Genomic DNA, 21,066 nt, shown 5'->3' with positions numbered 1-21,066 from the left:
TATTCTTTATAACTCAATAATAAGTGATTTCGCAGGAGAATATCGGTAAATCTTTTTATATTAAAGTCGGATTGCATTCATGTGTTATTAATGAGATGATATATTAATATTTTTGATACCATCATAAATAGGAAATATACATTCAAATTAAAACATTGAGAATTGAATTTATCTGCTCTTATTCACGGTTGAATTTACAATGTTCCTCAATGCCAGTTTTAGTCAACTTATTTGAACACTTTCTCTGAAACATGTTCAATAGATTTTCTCGCACATTTCACTAATTACTATAAATTCAATCAATCAAATAATTATCGATATCTATCGAGGGAATTGATAACCCCCACTTGCATATCCCAGACCCACACCTCTTTGGGTATGAGTAGTCGCTCTGGCCACTTCGTACTGCTGTTCCATGTTACTGAACATTTCCTCTTGCTTTTTGAGAATATCGGGTTTGGTATCTGTAGTCTGAGGCGCTGAAGAGGCATCACCTTTTATCCCCATGAGTCTTTTAAACTTGGCCGTCATCTTGCCATCCTGATCGTGAGTAAAGGTTGTGCCCACCCAGGTATTTGAGCCAGTAATAGTTGTCGTTTTTTGTCCTTCATCTGGTTTTGACTAAACATATTGGAATGCAATCACTTATTTTTAGTGAACTAATTCGTGAAAATTGGGAGAACAATATTTTATTTTCATTTATTCTGAGGTGATTGATCGATGTTGAATAGAACGGGTTAGAAATTATTTTTTCTGGTCGTTATAACGACAAATATCTGTTATCATGCGGCTTAATTTTTTTTAGCTTTTCAGATGGCAAATTGGTGGAATAAAATTTAACTCAATCAGTGTTAGAGCAATTTAACGAACTATAATAAACCGATAATAATGATCAATTTAAGACACATATTTAAAATTTAAAAAATTACCTTATTTGCCCAAAGGAGTTTTCGTTTCTGTATTTGTTCCGCGTACTTTCCTTGAGTGGCAGTAGCCAGTGGATTATAGAAACTTTGTTCCATGCTGGGTGTAACTGGATTACCCTCCGGAGTTTTCAGCTCGATCCCTAATTTCTCCAGTTGTGCGAGTTTATTCCTTCCTTTTTCTTCTCTGTAAGACATGGGTCTGAATGGAATGACGGGTCTATCCTTTGACTTAGATCGTGATCGCATCCTCTCTCTGTCTTTTTCCTTATGATGCGACGGTCTATCATCTCTGTGTCGATCTTTTCGATCACTCCTCGAGCGTCGTCGGTCTCTGTCTCTTTTTCTGTTTCGTCTGTCGTCTCTGTGATGATCTTTGTCACTTCTATCACGTTCGTCTCGTCGCGATTCATCTTTTGAAGTATTTTTCCAACTCTTGCGATCGTCCTCGCGTGGTCGTCGATCATCATCACGAGATTTCCGCTCTCTGTAGTCCCTTGAGTCTATCTCACGTCTTCTTTCGTCTGATTCACGTCGCGGACGTTCTTCATGACGAACACGATCAGATTTTTCACGCTTTGATTCATCTCTGCAGGAGTGGTGGTCAGGTATTCGTCTGTAACAGGATTACCTTTCTGCAGGGATCGACCACACAGATTTTTATTATTATTTGGCTCGTTGAGGGGCTCATCTGATAATTAGGTGAACGGTTTATGATGAATGGTGGAGGAGGAAGGTTTTGCCACTTTATGTTTGTTATGGATTTCAGCTAATAGAAATGCACCATTTAACGTACATGATTTTTTAGGTAAAAATTGCCACGAATACCATGAAAAGTTGTCGGTTTTGCGATGAAATCGACAATTTCCTTCCTTCTCCACTTCAACGTCCTCATATTTTCCGCATTCCGATTGAAAAATAATCGCCGTTGCTTAACAATTTGCCTTTTCCGGCGGCTAAACAATGGCATTATTCATTGACCCTGTGAGATACGATGATTGTGACGTTTCCCACTCGCAAAGTGTATTGTTTATATGACTTTTATTTTACAAAATTGAAAAATCCATCCTCTTCAATGGATAATCAATTGCTCACGATGTTTTCGGGTATTCAACAACTCAACATTGGCCTGTTGCGTACGAATGAAAAACAATGTTACGTACTATTTTTTATTCTTCAAAAAAAAAAGTTAATTAACCAGAATTAAAATTGAAAGAGAAGGAAATGGCGACCCGCCGATGCTGTATTGAAAAATGACGAAACTTGAACAAATCTCCATACCTATGCTCCGATGAGTTTCTCTCCGTGGCATTTCTTCTAGACACATGAAAATCCTGTGGGCTTCTTCCTCTCTCACTCTCCGAGTTCTCCGTAGAATTGTTATTGTTACTGTCCTAAAGAAACGACAATAAACCTCATCTAACTAACTTCAATGGAAATAACAAAAATTAAAGTTTGAAAAAATACTTGAAATATGGGAAAAACTCCCGAAAATCCAAGTTGAACGTTTCATGACAACAACTGGGGTTCTAAAAAGAAACTTTTGTTCTCGTTAGTCTTGACTTAGTACCTGATTTACGATCTTATTATTAAAGACTAAGAGGGATCGAAGTGCGGCTATTTGCATACGTACACATTTCCATTTTCGAGTCTGACATGGTAATTGTTACAATATTTGCCTGCAGTGTCAATTATTTGACAAGTGTAACCAGAAGCTATGATTTTAAATACCCAAATGGAAGTCTTTTTCATCACAAACTGTCCATAAAATGTCACATTATGAACGCACATTTAACGTCCAATGCGAGTTACAGATGTTATGACGAAAAATCATTCCTCGTGCAGAAGATTACACCCAGAAAATAATTTTTCTGCCAAGTGACAAATTATATTAATTTATCACATGCGAAACAATAAACTCTCTGAAAATGGGAGAGTATACACAATAGCCTGAAAACATTATCCCAATGGCCAAATTGGTTAATCAAAATTTCGGTTAATTCAGTTTTCTTTTTTTTTTTTTTGCAATGGTTTAAACCAGTCTTTTCTTCATTTATTGATTGTACTTTTTGGGACTTTTTGTTAGTGTTACCTTGCTGCTGGCTTCCTCTACTCACCTATGGTGCTTCATTAGGACTTGGGGGGTAGAGCTTGAGTTATGACCCTCGCAACAGCATTGACCTTTTGCCGAAGTTGCGCAGATATTGTATTCATGTATTACCAACAGAGGCTACGTGTTAATATTCTCTCACGAAATGGCAACCATTCCCATTTACTTATTGATATAAGCGATTTCATGGTTTATTTTTTTTTTAATACGATAGTCTTTTAAAACAACTTTACGAGGTCACGTTTGGTTGTTCATTCGATGATAATCATTAACGTGCAAGGATATTTTAAAAGTTGCTAACATGATAAATAACTTTCTTAAACGACATTTTATTATTATTATTGTTGCAACATCTGCGCTAAACCTTTTTCAAGATGAATGTTTATTAATGAAACTATGGAAAGTCAACTGAATTTATTCCTATATGTTCCTAGGTTGATAAAATTTAGATGAATTCAGTAATAAAAGAGCAATGAATTATATGAATAACAATAGTCAATTAAAAATGAACACAAAAAACCTAACCTCGTTATTTCCAAACTTCTTTCTTCTGACTGAGTATATATTCCCTAACAATCTTCCTCCAACCCTATTGCATGAATTTCGATTGGGATATATTCCTTACACTATGCTCTTCAGCTTAATAACTACAGAAAAAAAATGTCACTTCTTCATGCATTATTATTCATACCTCACTCATGTCCATTTGAACTGGGTCATAATTAACGTCGCTGGCTCTTTTCTCTATGCTTTCAGTTCTTGTCTGGAGTGTCTGCAAAGCCAAATATCATCAATTAAGTTAATTAAATTAATACATGGCAATATAAATACACAACCACTTCTGCCATCTTATTTTTTCCCAAAATGTTTGAGAAAAGAACTATCACTTAATAAACAACTTATTATCACATGCATGGACCCCTGTTCTCAGACTACTTTAACTTATTCGAACACTCTACGAGGGTTTATGACAAAGCAAACGATGAGTTTTCGATTTTTGCATAGTTAATTTTGTAGAGATGTTACTGTTCATGCCAGATTTATGACGTTCTTACGTCAAGGCATTGCAAAATGTTTATTCAAAATAATTGTGCCTAAGTTTGTAGATGTGACCAGTACGCGTGCAGATCCTAATTTCAGGACGAAATGGCGGCCTAAAAAAATCTCTACACCCGAAAATCACTCAACGTAGAAATCGATTTTTTCAATTGCTCATTAAGCGTGGGATCACGGTGAAATATATCAATAAATGCAACCTCAACCCATCTAATAATTTACATGCACTAAAAAAATGTGAATCTCTTTTGTACTGCAGTATTATTCAATAATCTACTATTGACTAGCCGTGTGCAAGCGTCGTCAAGCCTTGAAATATTCAATACATTACTAGTGATATGTAAGTGCGAATTAGGGTGAATTACGGCATGCGGTTACCTTCGTCTCCTCTGAATTATCACTGTTTTCACCATCACTACCATAGTTCACTAATGAATCCATAATAATGTGATGAAAATATCGTGTTTTTTTTCAATGGACTGGTCCTTTCTCACTTTATTATAGTTACATGGACATACTACGTCTGATGGCTGGGATTGCAGTATCAAAGACGATTGACTGATCCTCTTTGTCGGGACTTACAGATGTCGCATCGCCATACTGCTTCTGCCGGACGCCTACAGAGGTCGCTACTGAGATTACTTATTCAAAGACAAATGAGAAAGTAACAAAACCTTTCGAGCTCAGTACAAACGAGTACAAACCGAGTACAAACAATGGAATCATTTCATTTTCCGAAAATGAAATGATTTTTGTCGGCCCGATAATCGCCAAAATCGACCGTGGCGCGTCTTACCGCCAAACCGGTGAACCAACCTCAGATCGCTGGGGGGGGGGGCTCCGTTTGTACTTGTTCAACTGTACAGAGAATTTTCAAATGGTGAGAGCAATAATTATCAAAGAAGTTCTTCTGTGTTATGATCAACGAAACCCAATATTCCTCATCGTCTAATATTTACAACTAATTTTTTTACGCAAATTTCTGAGTCAATGAATGTAGTGTGTGAGTTACTTAAAAACATTCTAATGAAATTATTGTGATGATCTCCATGATGAATATTATGAGGAATGAATTAGGCATACTCCAATTTCATGTAAAAAATCTACAGAACCGTTATTTATATAAGGAGATAGCTGATTGAATATGGTGCCAGGCGATGATGGTGCCCGGTTTAACAGCGGTGGAGGGATTCTTAAATCAAACTTGAAAATGATGTTTAGACGGCAATTATCACTTCCCCAATTTGGGGATGACATTTTTTGTACTTCCCAAATCATTTCCCATCGGTTCATGCATATTCGGTTTGTTAAAAAACAAGACAAACATCTAAAATACTTTTTTTATTTAACCACCTAAATAACAAATTCATTTTCCTTTCTTCTTCTTTGTCACCTTCGACCCCAGTGTTTTGGACTTGGTGGTCTTCTTAGCCCTTTTTTGAAAGTTCCTCAGAGCTCTTTTCTCGAGTTCCTTCATCTCGGCTGCGGATTTTCCTTCGAAGGGATCCACAGTTTCCTCACCCGTCTCCCCAGTCCCCTGGTTCGTCCGTAGCTCCTCTGACTCTCCGGCCTCCAGCTCCTTGGCCTTCACCAATGGTTCTCCTTTGAATATATCATCCAATGGATTCAACGAGTACGAGACCTCAGGCTTGTTCGCCTTCTGTGCCATCTTCTGCTCGATTCTATTTATGTATTTTCCTCCAGCTTTCTTATTTATGGCTTGACGAAACTTGGCTGGAGAGATGTAGAAGGAGTTGTCCCAGAGGGTTTCTCCTCCAAAACTCCCGGCGAATATTTTCACTGGATTCAAGACAAATCTGGGACCTATCTCTGCCAATCCTCCATCTTCAGTCAGGATCTGGTAGTTTCTGAACCATATCCTGTTGTCCAGGACGCTGAATGTGTAGACGTGGTCGAAGAAGGGCTTGCTTTTGGGGTGGTGGTTGGGCACACCAAATATCTGGGTGAACAACTCTCGCAGGAGGGCATAGTGAGGATTCGTGGAGAAGTTCTCATCGAAGGAGAGAATTGGACGTGATCCCTTTAGGCAATTGCCTGTCAATTTCATTTCTCCCATTGTGTAAACTGTGAAAATTGATAGTTTAAATACATTTGAATGTTTCAAAAAGTTGATGAATTAAAATGAGAAAATGAAAAAAAAACAAACAATCAAAACCTCATTGGAAAATAGAAATTCAAAGATTAGGAAAGAAGTAGGAAATGAATTTGGAAAGACAATATGGAATTGCTAGATTAACTTACTATTCTCAACCAAAAATTTCGCAGAAGGACCACTTTTGACATTTGAAAACCACATGTAGAGATCTCTTTTCTTCCTCCCTTCGAATAAAACCGCCTTGTTACAATTTTTGGCTTCGCAAATCTCGTTCACCACCTGGAGGTTCTTCTGCCTTTCCATTTTAGCTTCTGTTCGATGATGAGGCATGAGTGACTTCAAATCCTCCATCAAGTGACGGTCTCGATGATTTATTCCTCTGGACGCGAACACCAAGACCCTTTGTCGGTTCGTCCATTTTTCCTGGAAGTAAAGAGGTGGATGAAACAGAGTGACTTTAGTTCACTCAGCGTTATCTGCTGAATGAACGACGGAATTTGAATAAATCAGATCTCAGTTTTGAGTTTTTGAAATAAAAAAATTTGTTTTCATTTCAATGATATTTTCACTTCACTGGTGTCGAGTTATAAACGATTGACAATTATCCGTTTCTCTTGCTGTATCTATCAGGAGGATGGAAGAAACTCAACAGTTTGAATTTTATTTAGAAGTCAAGGGATTGTTGAACCGCTTAATCAGGACTAAATTGTATGATTACATAGAAATCTTATAACTCGTCTGTTGTTTTTGTTGCATTATTAATGAATGTTCCATCGATCTCTCAAGAGATGAATTTAGATCGAACAAAAAAACTCAATTCCAATATTTCCTTCTTCTGAATAATATTCCAATGACAACGAAATGACATGAACAACTAACCCTTTTAACTGGTGGCTCATCTGACGACCTCTTAGCAGGAAGGACTTCTCCCTCGTCCTTAGGTATTCCTTGCTTCACATTTTCGATTTTCCTTTTCCGTTTCAGTGACTTGTTTGCCATTTTTCAATGAAAAAAATACTCAACACTTCTAACACAATACGACTGTGGTTTTGCACGTGGAGGACTTAGGATTTAGGTTAGGTTTAGGTGAACGCCTGGCGGGGAGAAAATGGCGACATGCAGACCCTAGGGTCCCCACAGTGTTAGAAAAAAATGGAGGCGGGAAAGAATAAAACTAGAGTATGAAATTAACAAATTCTTTCTTACCTTTTAATCAAGATTTAAAATACAATATTTGGAAAAACGATGACTAGCACGCATTCGTAAATCCCTTTGTCATCTTACAAAAGTACTAAATCGATACAATATTCCTTTCTGTGACCAGGAAGATATTTTCTCATTGCAAATGGCTCTGGTTTCATCTGACAATTCCCCCGTCTTTCGTTCCTCCAAATTCAGGGGAAGTTCATAGAGAACATTCGGTGAACTATTCTCATTTTTAATCATTTTTTTGATTTCTTTGGGCACATGAAAACAGGGCGATAGAAAGCTACTCTTGGCACTAAAATCATCTATCGAACATCTACATGGAAGTAATATTTTCTCACCGCAGTAAAATAGATGACGATTACTGACGATTTGTCCTTTGAAAACAGTCAGTCTACCTTCAGTATAGTACGGATAACGTTGAAAAAGATAAGCTGAGATGATGTACTTCAGAAATGAATCTCCGAGTGTTTCCAATCGTTCGAGATTGAATACATCGTGATAGAATGGTATCAATGAAATTGGTGAAATGTATCGTAATGAAAATTACGATACAAGGATGATTTTATATCAATTCTTTATTTTTCCATACAAATTATAAACATGTTTTACAAATACTGTACATATACTGAATTCTATTATACTTTTAAACCTCTAAATTAATGATATATCATTTTGCTCCATTCTCATTACCTCTCCGTCACTTCAATTATTTTCATTTACTCATTAAATCAACTACTTTGATCCTCGCTTCGTTTCATTTACGATGATATAATATACAGGTAGATTTTTTTGTTATTCACGAATTTTCGTACAATATTTTGTTTGAATTTAAGTTTCTCCGTTTCATTAAAACTTTTGCTTTTTCATTAATACTTTATGATCAAGCTCAATTCTTTGATATGGCAGTTCCAGGATATGAGGAAAAATATGAACTGAATGAAATTGAAATTTTTAAATTTTTCGGTGTATTTAGTTTCAGCCAATTTGCTAATTACTCCAGGGACAACTTCTGCCCAGTTTCCTTTTATCGAAATGGCATTACACTCTCACAAAATATATAATAAAAAATACACTCAGGTAAGCCTAGAAAAAAAAATTAACGCAAGTGGTTTACTATCGTTGGATGCTTCTTAAAAAAAGGAAACACAAATGTATTACTTTCTTTTCCACGTTGACATAATCAAAAACCAAAGTTTCTTATGATAAAAAAAAAAGGTGGATTATTTATCGAATGGCCGCTGGAACTTGAACAATGTTTCATGGTCGTTAAACATCATTATTTACATAGTTTCTTTTTCATTTTCAATAAAGTCTGACTGCACTATTAGATCGTCTCATGTATACAATTCGAGATTGTGATTTTTCTAAATATTTTTTTTCTTTCGACTCTAAATTACACTTTTATTTGCATCTCTGTCCAGTTTTTTAATTCAATTTCGATATCATCAATATAGAGTGAGAGAGTACTATTTTCTATCTTCACAGAAGACATAGATAAATATATATTTTCATAAACTTTTTTTTCTTATAAATGTAATTCACTTATTTTTTTAAATCATTACCCATTACTGTTAATAATATTCGTGTCGGTGCTCATTCACATTTTCATTTTCATGTGCTTCTGCCATCGATTATCGTCGAATTACAATGAAAGAATGTTTTTTTTTTTCATCAACATTTTTTATACTAATTTTTACAATCGTCTAAATACCAGTGAGAACTCTCAATTTTTTCAATATATTTCATATAGACAATTTTTTTCAACTCCAGTGACATTTCAACGATTGTAGTTTGAACTGAAACAATTTTTTAATTTTTCAAATGATTAATTTTTTGTATAAAAAATAGCTGCACTCAATTGATACGAAAAATATAACAATAACTAAGAAGTACAAAAGCTGCCAATTTATCATTCTTCAATCGTAATTTAATTAATTATCGATCAAATAAAAATTGTCCTTTCTTATTCAGGCGAATGGAAAACAACCATTGAAGACAAATAATTGCAATAATTCACTCTATCATCGTCTGGCCCTGAATAAAAAAGAATCTATTTTCTGACTAAAGAGAGATCAAAATACATTGCCACTTGTTTCATAAAAGTTAGTTTACAGTAACAATACGATAATTAATCTTAATGTATTCCTAAAAGTATATGTATTTTTCTTTTTCTTTTTTCTTCATCTCCAGTTTGCTATACTTGTTTGCCGCACAGTAGGCAAGTTCGTTTCATTGGGGAGAGCAATGTGAACGGGAAAAAAATTGAAATGACAAATCAAAGAATTTAGAAATGAAAGTCAAGAGAGAATGCAAACAAGTGATTCACTGAGTTCGGAGGGTATGTTGGAAAATATATTTCCAATTAAATACGTAACAAATGAATCTACTTTGTGTCCGTTTTCATGGTCCCTCCGTGATATATATTTTTTTTCAACTGAGTGAGACATTGAGGGCTGCTTTAAGTACGGAACTAGACAAAAGGCGGCAAATCGTTCACGTTCCATCTGATTGTAATTGAACAAGATTGCAATAAATCTGCAATAATTTGTAAGGAAAATCATTTTGCTAATAAAAAAAAATTCTCTTTGAATTTTCTCCCTCAGAAATACAACAAACGGTGAATTTCTTATTCACTCGACGAGGCAAATAAAATATACTACCGGGGTCACTTTTCTGCTGAAGTGCGGCATGAAAAATTCCCTGCTAGCATCACATTATAAATGTAGTAGAAAGTTAAAAACGAAACAAAAAAAAAAAACGGTACACTAAGTAAGAAAAAAAATCAGGCGCAGTAACTTCATAGAAAATAAAATTCAGAGGGGAAGTTTGTTGGGCTGGGGACAAGGAGGAAGAGAGTAAATTCTTAGTGTAAAAAAATTGAAGTGATTATAAGGAATACAAACACATCCTTATAGTCTACATGGTCGCTGCCTAGAGTTGGGTGGGTTCGCACAAAAAATCGGTGCAATTAAGAATTCACTACTTTTGTTAACTGAAATGTAAAAAAAATAATGGGTCAAGATTTGCGATAGTAAAACTCCAATTTAAATTGCTGCATTTGGAGAAAAAAATTAACAAAATAATCTGGTCTCACTTGATGAATTTCCGAAATACGTGCAGGCTTATTTTCATTCTATCCGATCTCATACTCTTGTTTTCTTTGCTAATTAAAAAAATATTTTTTAAAATCAGGAGGACTCTTGAATTCGTAATGGCATCATATTTTTTCCATTCAAAAAGCTTTTTTTTTTCACTTTCATCTCTCAGTTAAAACATAAAATCACTTACATAGCTTTATACACGATCATTTATAACAATGTAAATCGTTATCATTGCATTATTATTTAACATATATCCTCTTACTCGTAATATATGTATAATCTGTGTAATGCAAGTTTCTTTATTTTTTTGTTTGTGTTTTTTAGTGTTACTGTGTCGGTCGTTGGACTTAAACGTGGAATATCTATCAATTCCGATTCAATTCATAATACTAAGTTATTCCGATACTGAAACGATTCTGAATAAAAAAATTTCAGAATTTTTAATTAATTTTATTGTCAATTTTTCCGCTAAAAGTAAACTTTGAAAATTAAAAGGCTAGTTTTCCTAGATTGTCTCGAAAAAAAAATAAAAAATTTATTGTCATCCAAAACCAAATCTCAAGATAAATCAATAAAAAAAATAGTATTAAAATCGATCAGTATCTCATAACATTAATTTTGATAATTCACTGATTATCGTTCGCTAAAAAAAATCCTCGTGTCCCAAAATATTTCACCAATACGACAGCAGATCATCTGAGATCACATCTTAGAAAGGAATTCATAAGTAAAGACCCACATATCGTACATCATGAAAATTCCAGGAACTATTAATGAAAAAAAAAATTTTTTTCACAAACGAAAGCTACTTGGTCTGTATTTACACACTCAACGTATTCACGGATGTTACGCAGTTGTATAACCGTCATTGATTTATGTATACCTGTAGTTTCATTATTTCAAATTGAATTTTTCCATTTTATTTTTCCTCCTGTCTCTCCCGATGTTGCGTAAGTGTATTTGTGTGCGATTTACACGCACCATGCGCGTGATTCTATAATGGATGATTTATTATTATTTTTATGTTTTAATTTTTTTTTATGTTGTAATCATGTGGTGGTAGGCACTGATGGGGGTGGATGGCTGCATGGCGAGCAGTTTATTTAAGAAATAAAAGAATGATGCAGACTTAGTCTTTGACAAGTCTGTATATGTGATGCTGAGCACCATGCTCGGACGTTGATACTTCAAAAACATAAGCTGTACAGAGTAACGTCTCTTGGGTATCTCTGTTTGTTACAACCTGCAAGAAGAACAATTAAATTAATTGTTTTCTTTTCAATATTTTTATCTGCCATTTTGTGGTTTTGAATTGTATTGAGTACTTTCACAGATTTAATTTAATTCGTTTCATTGCACGTGGGCAATACAAATTAATTGCACGAATGTGGTTAGAACTTTGGCTTAATTTACCTGGAGAATCGTGAAGTTCTCGAGTACACTGTTCATCATGTATTTCTCTGGTAGATGTTTCAACTTGTGAATGAAGTTAATCATGTACTCGCACATTGGTGAACGACTGATACGATATACGAACCTTCCATTCTCAAACCTCGCATATTCAGTCTCCACTTTCTCCACCACTTGTTTACCAAACGAACATACTTTCGTCGAACATGTTATCGTCATGTTCTCATTGCTCTCGTATCTGGAGGAAAAAAATTACAATTAGAAAATTAAAAATTTTTAAAGTTTAAATTTCTAGAAAGTTTTTCTCACAAAAAAAAACATATTACGGAAAATAAATGTAGAAGGCCTTCAATAAACAAAAAAAAAACAAGAATTATATCGCAAATGACAGTTAAAATATTGAATAGAGTGACGTGTATTGTTATTAGAATTAACTACTCACTGGCTCGTAACGCCATAGAAAGCTCCAGCTTCATCCTGAATGTTGGTATTGAGATCTGCCCAAAATTTAACAAGGAAGAAAGCAGCTTGTGGTCCCTTATCATAGAGCTCCTTCAAACCGCCCTTTTTCTCGGGAAATTTGTCATAGATCTGCCTAACATCGACCGCCTCCAGAAGTGGATCCGCGTATGTCGCCGAACCACCTATGTGAACGAATAGGTGCTTGTGGTACTGAAATTCGGGGGTAAAAATTTTCTAATTATTTCACTTGTGATAATAAATAGTTCGTGATAAAATCAAGTACTCACGATGTCTTGATCTCGATGCTGCTCCATGTAGGCCGAAAATTCAACGAGTCTGAGTTTATGGGTGGCAATGGCACGACCCTCCCATGGTGGTGGTGGTTGTGCCTGAACCATATCACCACTCGATACTGCTGTCGCCGGTTTTCCAGTGTACGTTGACTGCGGAAAAGGTTTGACATCCTGTGAGGTACCTGGCTGTAACCCCGGCTGCCAAAAATTCTAATTTCAACAGAAAAATTATTGTTCTTTAGTTTTTCATGCGCTAAGAATTTAATGACGATTGGTTAGTTTGATTGGGATATTATCAACATTTTTTAAATCTTTGATCCAATCAACGTACAACAAAATTGGTCAATAGTTTCGGATTTATCTGAAACAAGTCAACCGTTTTTCATCCATTTTTATTTTTTGCTCTCAACGTCCCATTCATTTTTAAAAACGTTTCTCTCTAATTGAAATAACAGCATTGATTCGCAATGGAAAGTCTAGTTTACCGAAAGCGGAAACAAAATTCCCAAATGTTTTTTTTTCATTCCTTTTCAGTTTATCAATTCATCCCAAAAACCAAAGTGGAAATAACTCGGAATTTTTGTACGTAAAACCATGGCTTTGAGGCATTTGTCGAATGCATAGGCACGCGTTATAAAAACCAGGTTTTTTTGATGAAAAAAAAAATCACATGTTAGGGGATGGAAAAATATATGTATACATATATCAATGTGTAGTTGTGCAATGGTTTTTGCCTGAGGGTTTAATCTCTCGCTAGCACGATCGGCCACCGCTGGTGGTCCGGGAAATATAAAGAATGAATAAACACGGATGACCAGACGAAGGGATGAGGGGAAGGGGATGAAACAGCGTCAGTGGGGAAGCAATATTTTCGCTGCACGTGGCAACGATATAATCCTATAGTGGTATTAATTAACTCTGTGTCGATACTCGATTTTATGAAGAACATACTCGGAAAAAAAATCGCCAGCAGTGATTACGAAAATAATAATAACCTCATTAATAATGGTTTGCATTTTTCTTTTAATTTCTATCATTGTAAATAAATATGATGACTCTTTCTTGATATTTATCGTAAAAGGACTGAAAATTTCATCTTATTAATTATTCTTGAAAATTACTGACGCCCTATTTATGAAATTAAAAATTCAGTTCGTGTAGTTAACGATTTTATCACCGTAATTTTCGTTAATGTAACTGCACAATATATTCAATCACGAAAGAATTGTATTTTTATGAACATTAAAAAAACGACGGCTTGAAAAACAATTACCCCGAGAATTGAAACGTGGGTGTCAGTGGAAAAATAAAAATAACAGAGAGACCGAGGAGGAACTAAAAATCGCAAGTGGGAGTTGATAATCCCAAACCGTGACTTATCGCCCTCTCCGTCTCCCTTTGTCTCAAACATTTATCGTTATTTTTATATATTTTTTTTTTATTTTTCCATTTGTCGGTCCACATCGTATACACCTATACAACTCCGGGAGAGCCTCGTTGTTCCGCAGGACAACACTCGGACGATCGGGCGCCGCCTCGCGTGGGACTCGATCATTCGTCACTGTGAGTAATCGAGCGCTTTATCCTCGCGCCTCTCATCCCTCCCCTATTTGCCCCGGCTTCGGGTTCCATGGATTTCGAGCACGATTCCCTTACATTACTCCGACGCTTCTTACGTACTCGTAAATTTTCCCATCAAATTAATTTTTCTTTTTCGTTTTTGACCCAGTCCTGAAGATTGATATTTACGAGGAGAATTGTTTCTTGAATAAGGAATGTATTGACATTTTGTCATTTTCATTATTGAAAAAAATCGAGCCAAATACAGATCATAAAATTTGCGATTGAATATTTTTTGGGGCCAAAAAAATCATTGAATAGCAACTGGCTTAAGGGGTTATTCTCATGTGAGCACTTCAAAAAATCGATTTTAAAAAAATTTTGACAGTAAAACATGCTGTGAAAAATTCAGACCGAAATTCATAGTATTTGATAAGTTACAGCTCATAGTCGCCGACGTGTCGTAAGCGATTGTCTACCAGGCTTTAAACTTTAAACGCGTTTTTCTCGAATCATCATTTTCTGAAACGGTCAAGATCCTACAAGAAAAAGTATTCAACCGATTGCTTTAAAATTTACATATGTTCTTCTACTCATTTATAGTTATCGTCCCTACCACAATTGTTTATTTTCGACAATATCTTCATATTTTTTTTAAACGATTTGTAACGAAAAAGAAGGAGATTTTCGTGATTTTTTTTTTGAAGTTCGATATTTTTTTTGTTTTTAATGAAATTGATTATATTTGGTAGGGACGATAGCCACAGATCTACTGAATAATAATCCATTCGATTTTTTTATGTCAGACAACATGAACAGCCGCTATCACCTTGACCAGTGAACTACCTTTTTTTGTTGGGGACTACTTTGACTTAAAAAAATATATGTTAAAAATGTAAAAAACGAAAAAAAAAATTTTTTTCGTATATTTCAAAATACAAATAAAAATATATTGAAAAATCAACATGATTGAAGTTTGTTGTCGCATAAAAAAAAAATTCCGAAAAAGTGGTAAAATATAGGCGTTCACATGAGAATAACCCCTTAACTGCATTGGTAATCAAAGAATGCAATTCAGAATTGAAATTTCGTAATTGAAAAAAAAAATAACATCCCATCGAGAGAAAAAAAATTAAATGTAAGGGAAAATATTTTCACTGGATGAGAGTGTATATTTATTGAACACGTATATTGTCCATGCAACGAGTTGAAACGGATGAAGGGAGGATAAAATAAAACTAGAGTGCACCCCAGTGTGTGCGGTATTGGATACACCCACCGGAGCACGTGTGGGCACTCATACCGCGGAATCGATTCATTTAATTGAGAGAACGCTGTTTTTTTCCCCTTTTATTCGCTTTTTTCCAACCGAAAAACGCACAAGCGAATGGTATGTTGAATTTTGTGAAGGGTTGGGAGAGGAGGCGAGCAGCCCTCTGCCCAACCCAGTGCAAGTGACCACGCGCTGTGTTTATCGACATTCTCCAACATCTACCCCATCCCACCTTTCGACCTCCACGTCCATTCCACCACATTGTTTCGTCCATTTTTCCATGTTTTTACTCATTGAAACGCAATGAATTGCGCCGGAATATTCGCTTTATTGAGGGTAAATAAAGTCTGCATAAATGTTGGAATAATTGCAGTGATTTTGAAGTAAAAAACTGGATGAAAAAAGCAAAACAAAGTTAATTTACACATTAACTTCACAGAGAAAATGAATGGGGCGCATATATAATTTTTCATTAACTATATTTTTGCGAAAATGGAGGAAAATTCAATTTACAGTGAACCTTCAACGCAAACTGTAAAATTCAATTAAACTCAGCATTTAAAAAGGTTAATTCCTAGTAGAAATCTGAATTTGATTTCGAATCTGTTGAACTCCTCGAGCCTGGAAAATATTTTCGAAACCAATTTGATAAATAATCATCAATGTTCCTCACTCATATTTTCCCTACAAAATTATAAATCTAAACTAACTGGTTCTTGAGAGTGGAACTCCTCCCCCACCCCCTCCATTAAAAAAGAAACTAAAATCACAAGATCAAACCACATCATAACTCCAGCAACCCAATTTTATACTCCAAATTAATGAACTCAAATGAGTCCAAATATTTGTTATTCACCGCTGGATCTCACGGTGTCATAAAGGGAGTACGTTTGAAACATAGTTGGATACACACAGCATATATAACTTGAACGGAAACGGAAACCAGCAAATTACATCACACATACACAGAGTGAGTTGCAAGAGGGGTGAAATGAGAGGGGGTGACTCTCGGTGAATAACGTCCGTGGCATGCGCCACTGCGGTAACAGAAACGCTCGAACGTCCAAACGCCCACGACAACAACAAAAGCTCCTGCTACCCCAAAGTCCCTCAACCCCCTCACAGTCTCACTATCCACCTCTCTTTGTGTGTGTGAGAGAGAGAGAGAGAGAGTTTGCCTATATCGACGAATGCCCGACGTTGTTCCTGTGTGAATTTCGCGTAACCCACACGGCCCGGCCGAAACCACGTACAACCCCCTGGCCTCCTACCCCCTTTCATCCTCTCTGCCCCTCAGCAATCCCCCTTGCTGTACCGAGAGTGACCACCGAGAGACTATAGACGCTTTTACCTCTATAGAGTCTATGGCCCTCACCCACCCTCCAAAATCCACCTCTCGGTCATGCGAATTGTGAACGCATTGCACACCGCTGCACTGATTTATTAACCAACGTGCAATTGTTCGTGGAATCGCTTTAATAATTAAACCCGGCGATGCACTGGAGTTCTTGATTAAACGTTATGGACAGGTTCATTTTTATTTGAGATTTATCATGCGAGATGTTTAATTAATTTGTGTCATGAAAATGATTTTATTGACGATTGACCAAATTGATGATTTTTCATTGTTGGATGGTCCCTTTTATGTACATGATTTTGCTTCAATATGGAAAATTGTCAAATCAAAATTTATTTATTTGTTTATACGATGGATCATGTTCTGTTGATTTGACCTGAAGATTCATTTCGAAAGGGCTCGTATGTGTTTGAACATCATTTGTGAGACGAAAAGTCACAGAATACTATCTCAGTTGAATGATTATAATTATGTTTGATTTTTCATGAAAATAAGAAGAACTTTCTCGTAACTGGGAGAGGCTTCTGACATTTTCTAGAAAATCCGTTCATTTTATAAATACTAAAGTGGTATGGTATATGTAATGGATTTATTATTACGTGTCAACACGTTGGATGCATTGGAAAAATAATCATTGACATGAATATTAATAAACGAATTTGGAACAACATTGTGTTCATTTAATTTGTACAGCCATATGAATTATCGTGATTTAATTAAGAGAACATTTTCCATTCGAGGGTTTCCTTTTTATTACGTTAATTTTCATGCCATAGTACTGGCAGGCCAATACTCGTGGAAAATAAAGGAAAATTAGAAATATTGGTTTATCAACGAGCAGGCAATTATTCGTTGAACCACCGTATAATTAAACCAAGAAAAATTCTACTGTTGTCGATTAAACATTGTGAATAGGTTCCCTTTCATTTATGATTCATCATACGAGACGTTTAATTATTTTCCGTTCATGGGAGAAATTTCATTGAAGATGTAACTTGTTAATTTTTCATTTGTTGGACTTCCCTTTATGTTTGAAATTCATTTGCCAACGTGTAAAAAATCGAATAAAAGTATCAAATATTTCCATGAAATTATTATAATGAAAAAAAACTTTCTCGTCACTGGGAGAGGCTTCTGACATTTTCTAGGAAATCCGTTCGTTTTAGAAATAATCAAGTGGCTCGTCAGAAAGAGAAAGAGAGAGGGGACATTGAGACTCATTATATGTTAATATATTGAATGTAATCAAGAGTCATAATCCTAACAAACTATTTCTATTTCATTATGAATCAAAATATTTTTATTCTCACCATATTTGCCTCTAGTTAATAAATTAATAATGTGAATGGGACTCACCACTTTGAGTTTTGCTTGTATTTCCCGCAATTTTCTCCTTGCGAGTACTTGGATATGCGACGAGACCTGCTTTCGCGTTCTCGTCTTACCCGTACGTAGTTTAATGTACCGGGCAATCAGCTCATTTCGACCTGAAAGTAAGAGAAAAAAAAAATTTGTAAATGATTCAATCATATTTAAAATTAGAACTGGAGCTGGTGAACGCCATTTACCCTCGGGGCACTGGCCATTTTAAAACAGTTATTTGTTAACGATTCTGAGATTATGTTGTAACGAGATGAATACACAGATACCTCGTGCCCCTCATCCTTGTTTTTTTTTTTTACCGATCATTTGATTTAATCCTTCTATTTGGTTTTCCAGCAATTATTGGATACCCGTTCTGCCCATATCCGAGGTTTGTGTACTAAGTCGCGTGCCCCTATCGGCACTAGCGATCCTGATTAATGGTCTTTCGGGAAGAGAAACCGGTCTTTCATTGCGGATACAATCGACTTGTTTATGTGTCTTTATATAAATCACGTAAACAAGAAAATCAGAGAAAAGTTATGGGATACTTGTTTTTACCATTGTTTAACTGTCAGGTAAAAAATATCATTACAGACGGAAAATGGCGGTCCACGTGTCTATTATTTTACCGGATAATTTCCAAGGGAGGTAATCTACAAATTGAGTATTATGATTTGTCCTATTAATTACACACGACATTTAAATATTCAGCTCTTCATGTCATTTAACGAATTTTCAGCCCAATTGCGTGAGAAAAATAAATAAATATCCTAATCACAATTATTTAAATTCCATTTCCTATAAATTTTTTTTTCCTGTTAATGCCCCATAAAAGTCGTTTCAATTGCTGGAAATATTCCGAATATAGATTAAATCATTACGTCTGGGAAGTACTCATTAATTATTTATGAGGAACAGCTCTTGATTCTTACCATTTCATAATGACTCAAAATGAGGCATAACATTTAAATTTGAAAATTGACTCGTCAAAGCCATTGAAAGCCAACCAAAATAACTTCATCCACTAGTCTTAATAAATAAATGTTAAATAAAATTTTGTGAAAGCTAACACTTGACTGAAAGTTAGATTGTCTGATAGTAATTTTTTATGAAATGAGTCCCCTCATGACTTCTTAAGGGGTTATTCTCATGTGAACGCCTATATTTTACCACTTTTTCGGAATTTTTTTTTTATGCGACAACAAACTTCAATCATGTTGATTTTTCAATATATTTTTATTTGTATTTTGAAATATACGAAAAAAATTTTTTTTTCCGTTTTTTACATTTTTAACATATATTTTTTTTAAGTCAAAGTAGTCCCCAACAAAAAAAGGTAGTTCACTGGTCAAGGTGATAGCGGCTGTTCATGTTGTCTGACATAAAAAAATCGAATGGATTATTATTCAGTAGATCTGTGGCTATCGTCCCTACCAAATATAATCAATTTCATTAAAAACAAAAAAAAATATCGAACTTCAAAAAAAAAATCACGAAAGTCTCGTTCTTTTTCGTTACAAATCGTTTAAAAAAAATATGAAGATATTGTCGAAAATAAACAATTGTGGTAGGGACGATAACTATAAATGAGTAGAAGAACATATGTAAATTTTAAAGCAATCGGTTGAATACTTTTTCTTGTAGGACCTTGACCGTTTCAGAAAATGATGATTCGAGAAAAACGCGTTTAAAGTTGAAAGCCTGGTAGACAATCGCTTACGACACGTCGGCGACTATGAGCTGTAACTTATCAAATACTATGAATTTCGGTCTGAATTTTTCACAGCATGTTTTCAATAGGTTTTACTGTCAAAATATCAAAAAAAAAAAAATCGATTTTTTGAAGTGCTCACATGAGAATAACCCCTTAAAATTGCTTCACTTCCTACTAATTCACGAATTGACATAAAAATATAATTTACTTGATTCAGTCAATTCACTGTCTGAAATAAAACTCGTGGAAAAATAGTAAATTTGCTAAACCGTCAGTGAGCTAATTATTCAAGTACTTGAAAATTCTTAGTGATTCAGATTGACGATAAGACGAAGTTTGACACTTGTGAATTCATTGGCCATCATCACCCCCTCCAGTTCGCCATTCACACCACTAATAATAGCCGAGGGTTGGAAGTGCCTGGGAATTGATAGTAATTGACACGCGCCGAGTGTAATTATATTGGCGTGAAGCCATTTGCCTGGACGATCACTCGTCCGAGAAGATGACCGTTCCATGAATAGAAGCAAGGAAGTTAGCAGGTACAATCTGCCTGCAGCGGTAATTTTCAAAGCAAAAAAAAAATTTAATAAATATTGAAATAGAATGTAATAATAATAAAGGGGGAGAATAATGATAATGTAAGAGCGTGCAAGCACAGCGGATGTGCAAAACAAGAAGTTGTTTTAGCTGTAGCCTTGGGGGGGTGGAGGTGCTTTATTTATTCACGACGGCCGGACGTCGGCTAACGATAAATTCACGGTTTTAACGCCTCGACGGTACCTTCGGGCCGACAGTAAGTATTTTACGGATAGAAAAGTAGGAACGAATTAGTCGTATCAAAAAATCAATTCGTCAACAATTACCAAATTGACAATTATCGGTGAGTATTTAATTTTCTCGGCGGATTTTTTTTCGGTAAATAAAATATAAATTAATAAAATAAATGTACATTACCGACGCGATTATATTTAATGGGCTAGTAGAGTAATTTTCAGCGTGAAGGTCTGTTTATTCGCCCGGTGAAATTACCTCTCGAAAAAAAACAGACGGAAAACAAAAATCAACAGTGCAAAAAAATCTAAATACTCTTGAAATGCTCGGCTAGGTGGAGGGA

At 35.2% G+C, this 21,066-nt stretch overlaps 3 protein-coding genes across 10 annotated transcripts in view; all 3 read right to left on the bottom strand.

The window, feature by feature from the left end:
• Positions 1–82: 82 nt before the first annotated feature.
• Positions 83–4,651, bottom strand: LOC135168940 (arginine/serine-rich coiled-coil protein 2-like). Of its 2 annotated transcripts, none has more exons than XM_064133582.1 (5): positions 4,468–4,651; positions 3,725–3,805; positions 2,205–2,317; positions 930–1,539; positions 83–621 (listed from the first exon to the last, which is right to left on the bottom strand). In XM_064133582.1, the coding sequence occupies exons 1-5, from the start codon at positions 4,528–4,530 to the stop codon at positions 322–324; spliced, it is 1,167 nt and encodes a 388-aa protein (XP_063989652.1). In that variant the 5' UTR covers positions 4,531–4,651; the 3' UTR covers positions 83–321. The 2 variants fall into 2 exon arrangements, with proteins under 2 accessions (XP_063989652.1, XP_063989653.1); XM_064133583.1 differs by lacking the exon at positions 4,468–4,651 and adding an exon at positions 3,870–4,130.
• Positions 4,652–5,415: 764 nt separating this feature from the next.
• On the bottom strand, positions 5,416–7,517 carry LOC135168942 (ribosome biogenesis protein BRX1 homolog). The gene is made up of 4 exons (XM_064133585.1): positions 7,412–7,517; positions 7,085–7,330; positions 6,352–6,628; positions 5,416–6,174 (listed from the first exon to the last, which is right to left on the bottom strand). The coding sequence occupies exons 2-4, from the start codon at positions 7,202–7,204 to the stop codon at positions 5,456–5,458; spliced, it is 1,116 nt and encodes a 371-aa protein (XP_063989655.1). The 5' UTR covers positions 7,205–7,330; positions 7,412–7,517; the 3' UTR covers positions 5,416–5,455.
• Positions 7,518–7,971: 454 nt separating this feature from the next.
• LOC135168936 (protein scalloped) overlaps positions 7,972–21,066 on the bottom strand; it is a 118,525-nt gene continuing 105,430 nt past the window's right edge. For 6 of the 7 annotated variants that reach the window (XM_064133574.1, XM_064133577.1, XM_064133572.1 and 3 more), the window contains 5 exons: positions 18,227–18,357; positions 12,675–12,890; positions 12,368–12,621; positions 11,929–12,163; positions 7,972–11,758 (listed from right to left, as the gene is read on the bottom strand). In XM_064133574.1, coding sequence (XP_063989644.1) covers positions 11,645–11,758; positions 11,929–12,163; positions 12,368–12,621; positions 12,675–12,890; positions 18,227–18,357 — 950 coding nt within the window. In that variant the 3' untranslated portion in view covers positions 7,972–11,644. The remainder of the gene's footprint in view (positions 11,759–11,928; positions 12,164–12,367; positions 12,622–12,674; positions 12,891–18,226; positions 18,358–21,066) is intronic. The other variant, XM_064133579.1, reaches the window with a different exon arrangement.

The sequence above is a fragment of the Diachasmimorpha longicaudata genome, chromosome 13 (genome assembly GCF_034640455.1).
Source record: "Diachasmimorpha longicaudata isolate KC_UGA_2023 chromosome 13, iyDiaLong2, whole genome shotgun sequence".
Classification (NCBI taxonomy): Eukaryota; Metazoa; Arthropoda; class Insecta; order Hymenoptera; family Braconidae; genus Diachasmimorpha; species Diachasmimorpha longicaudata.
This window is presented reverse-complemented; position numbering and strand designations above follow the sequence as displayed.

Bases quoted from the DNA above. Each gene is read 5' to 3' on its own strand.
- LOC135168940 (XM_064133582.1), bottom strand. From the start codon at position 4,530: ATGGATTCATTAGTGAACTATGGTAGTGATGGTGAAAACAGTGATAAT. The intron at 3,806-4,467 runs GTAACCGCATGC...TTGGCTTTGCAG, and splicing joins ATAATTCAGAGGAGACGAAG to ACACTCCAGACAAGAACTGA. The intron at 622-929 runs GTAATTTTTTAA...CAATATGTTTAG, and splicing joins AACTCCTTTGGGCAAATAAG to TCAAAACCAGATGAAGGACA.
- LOC135168942 (XM_064133585.1), bottom strand. From the start codon at position 7,204: ATGGCAAACAAGTCACTGAAACGGAAAAGGAAAATCGAAAATGTGAAG. The intron at 6,629-7,084 runs GTTAGTTGTTCA...CTTTACTTCCAG, and splicing joins ATGAGCCACCAGTTAAAAGG to GAAAAATGGACGAACCGACA. The intron at 6,175-6,351 runs GTAAGTTAATCT...CAATTTTCACAG, and splicing joins GAAATTTTTGGTTGAGAATA to TTTACACAATGGGAGAAATG.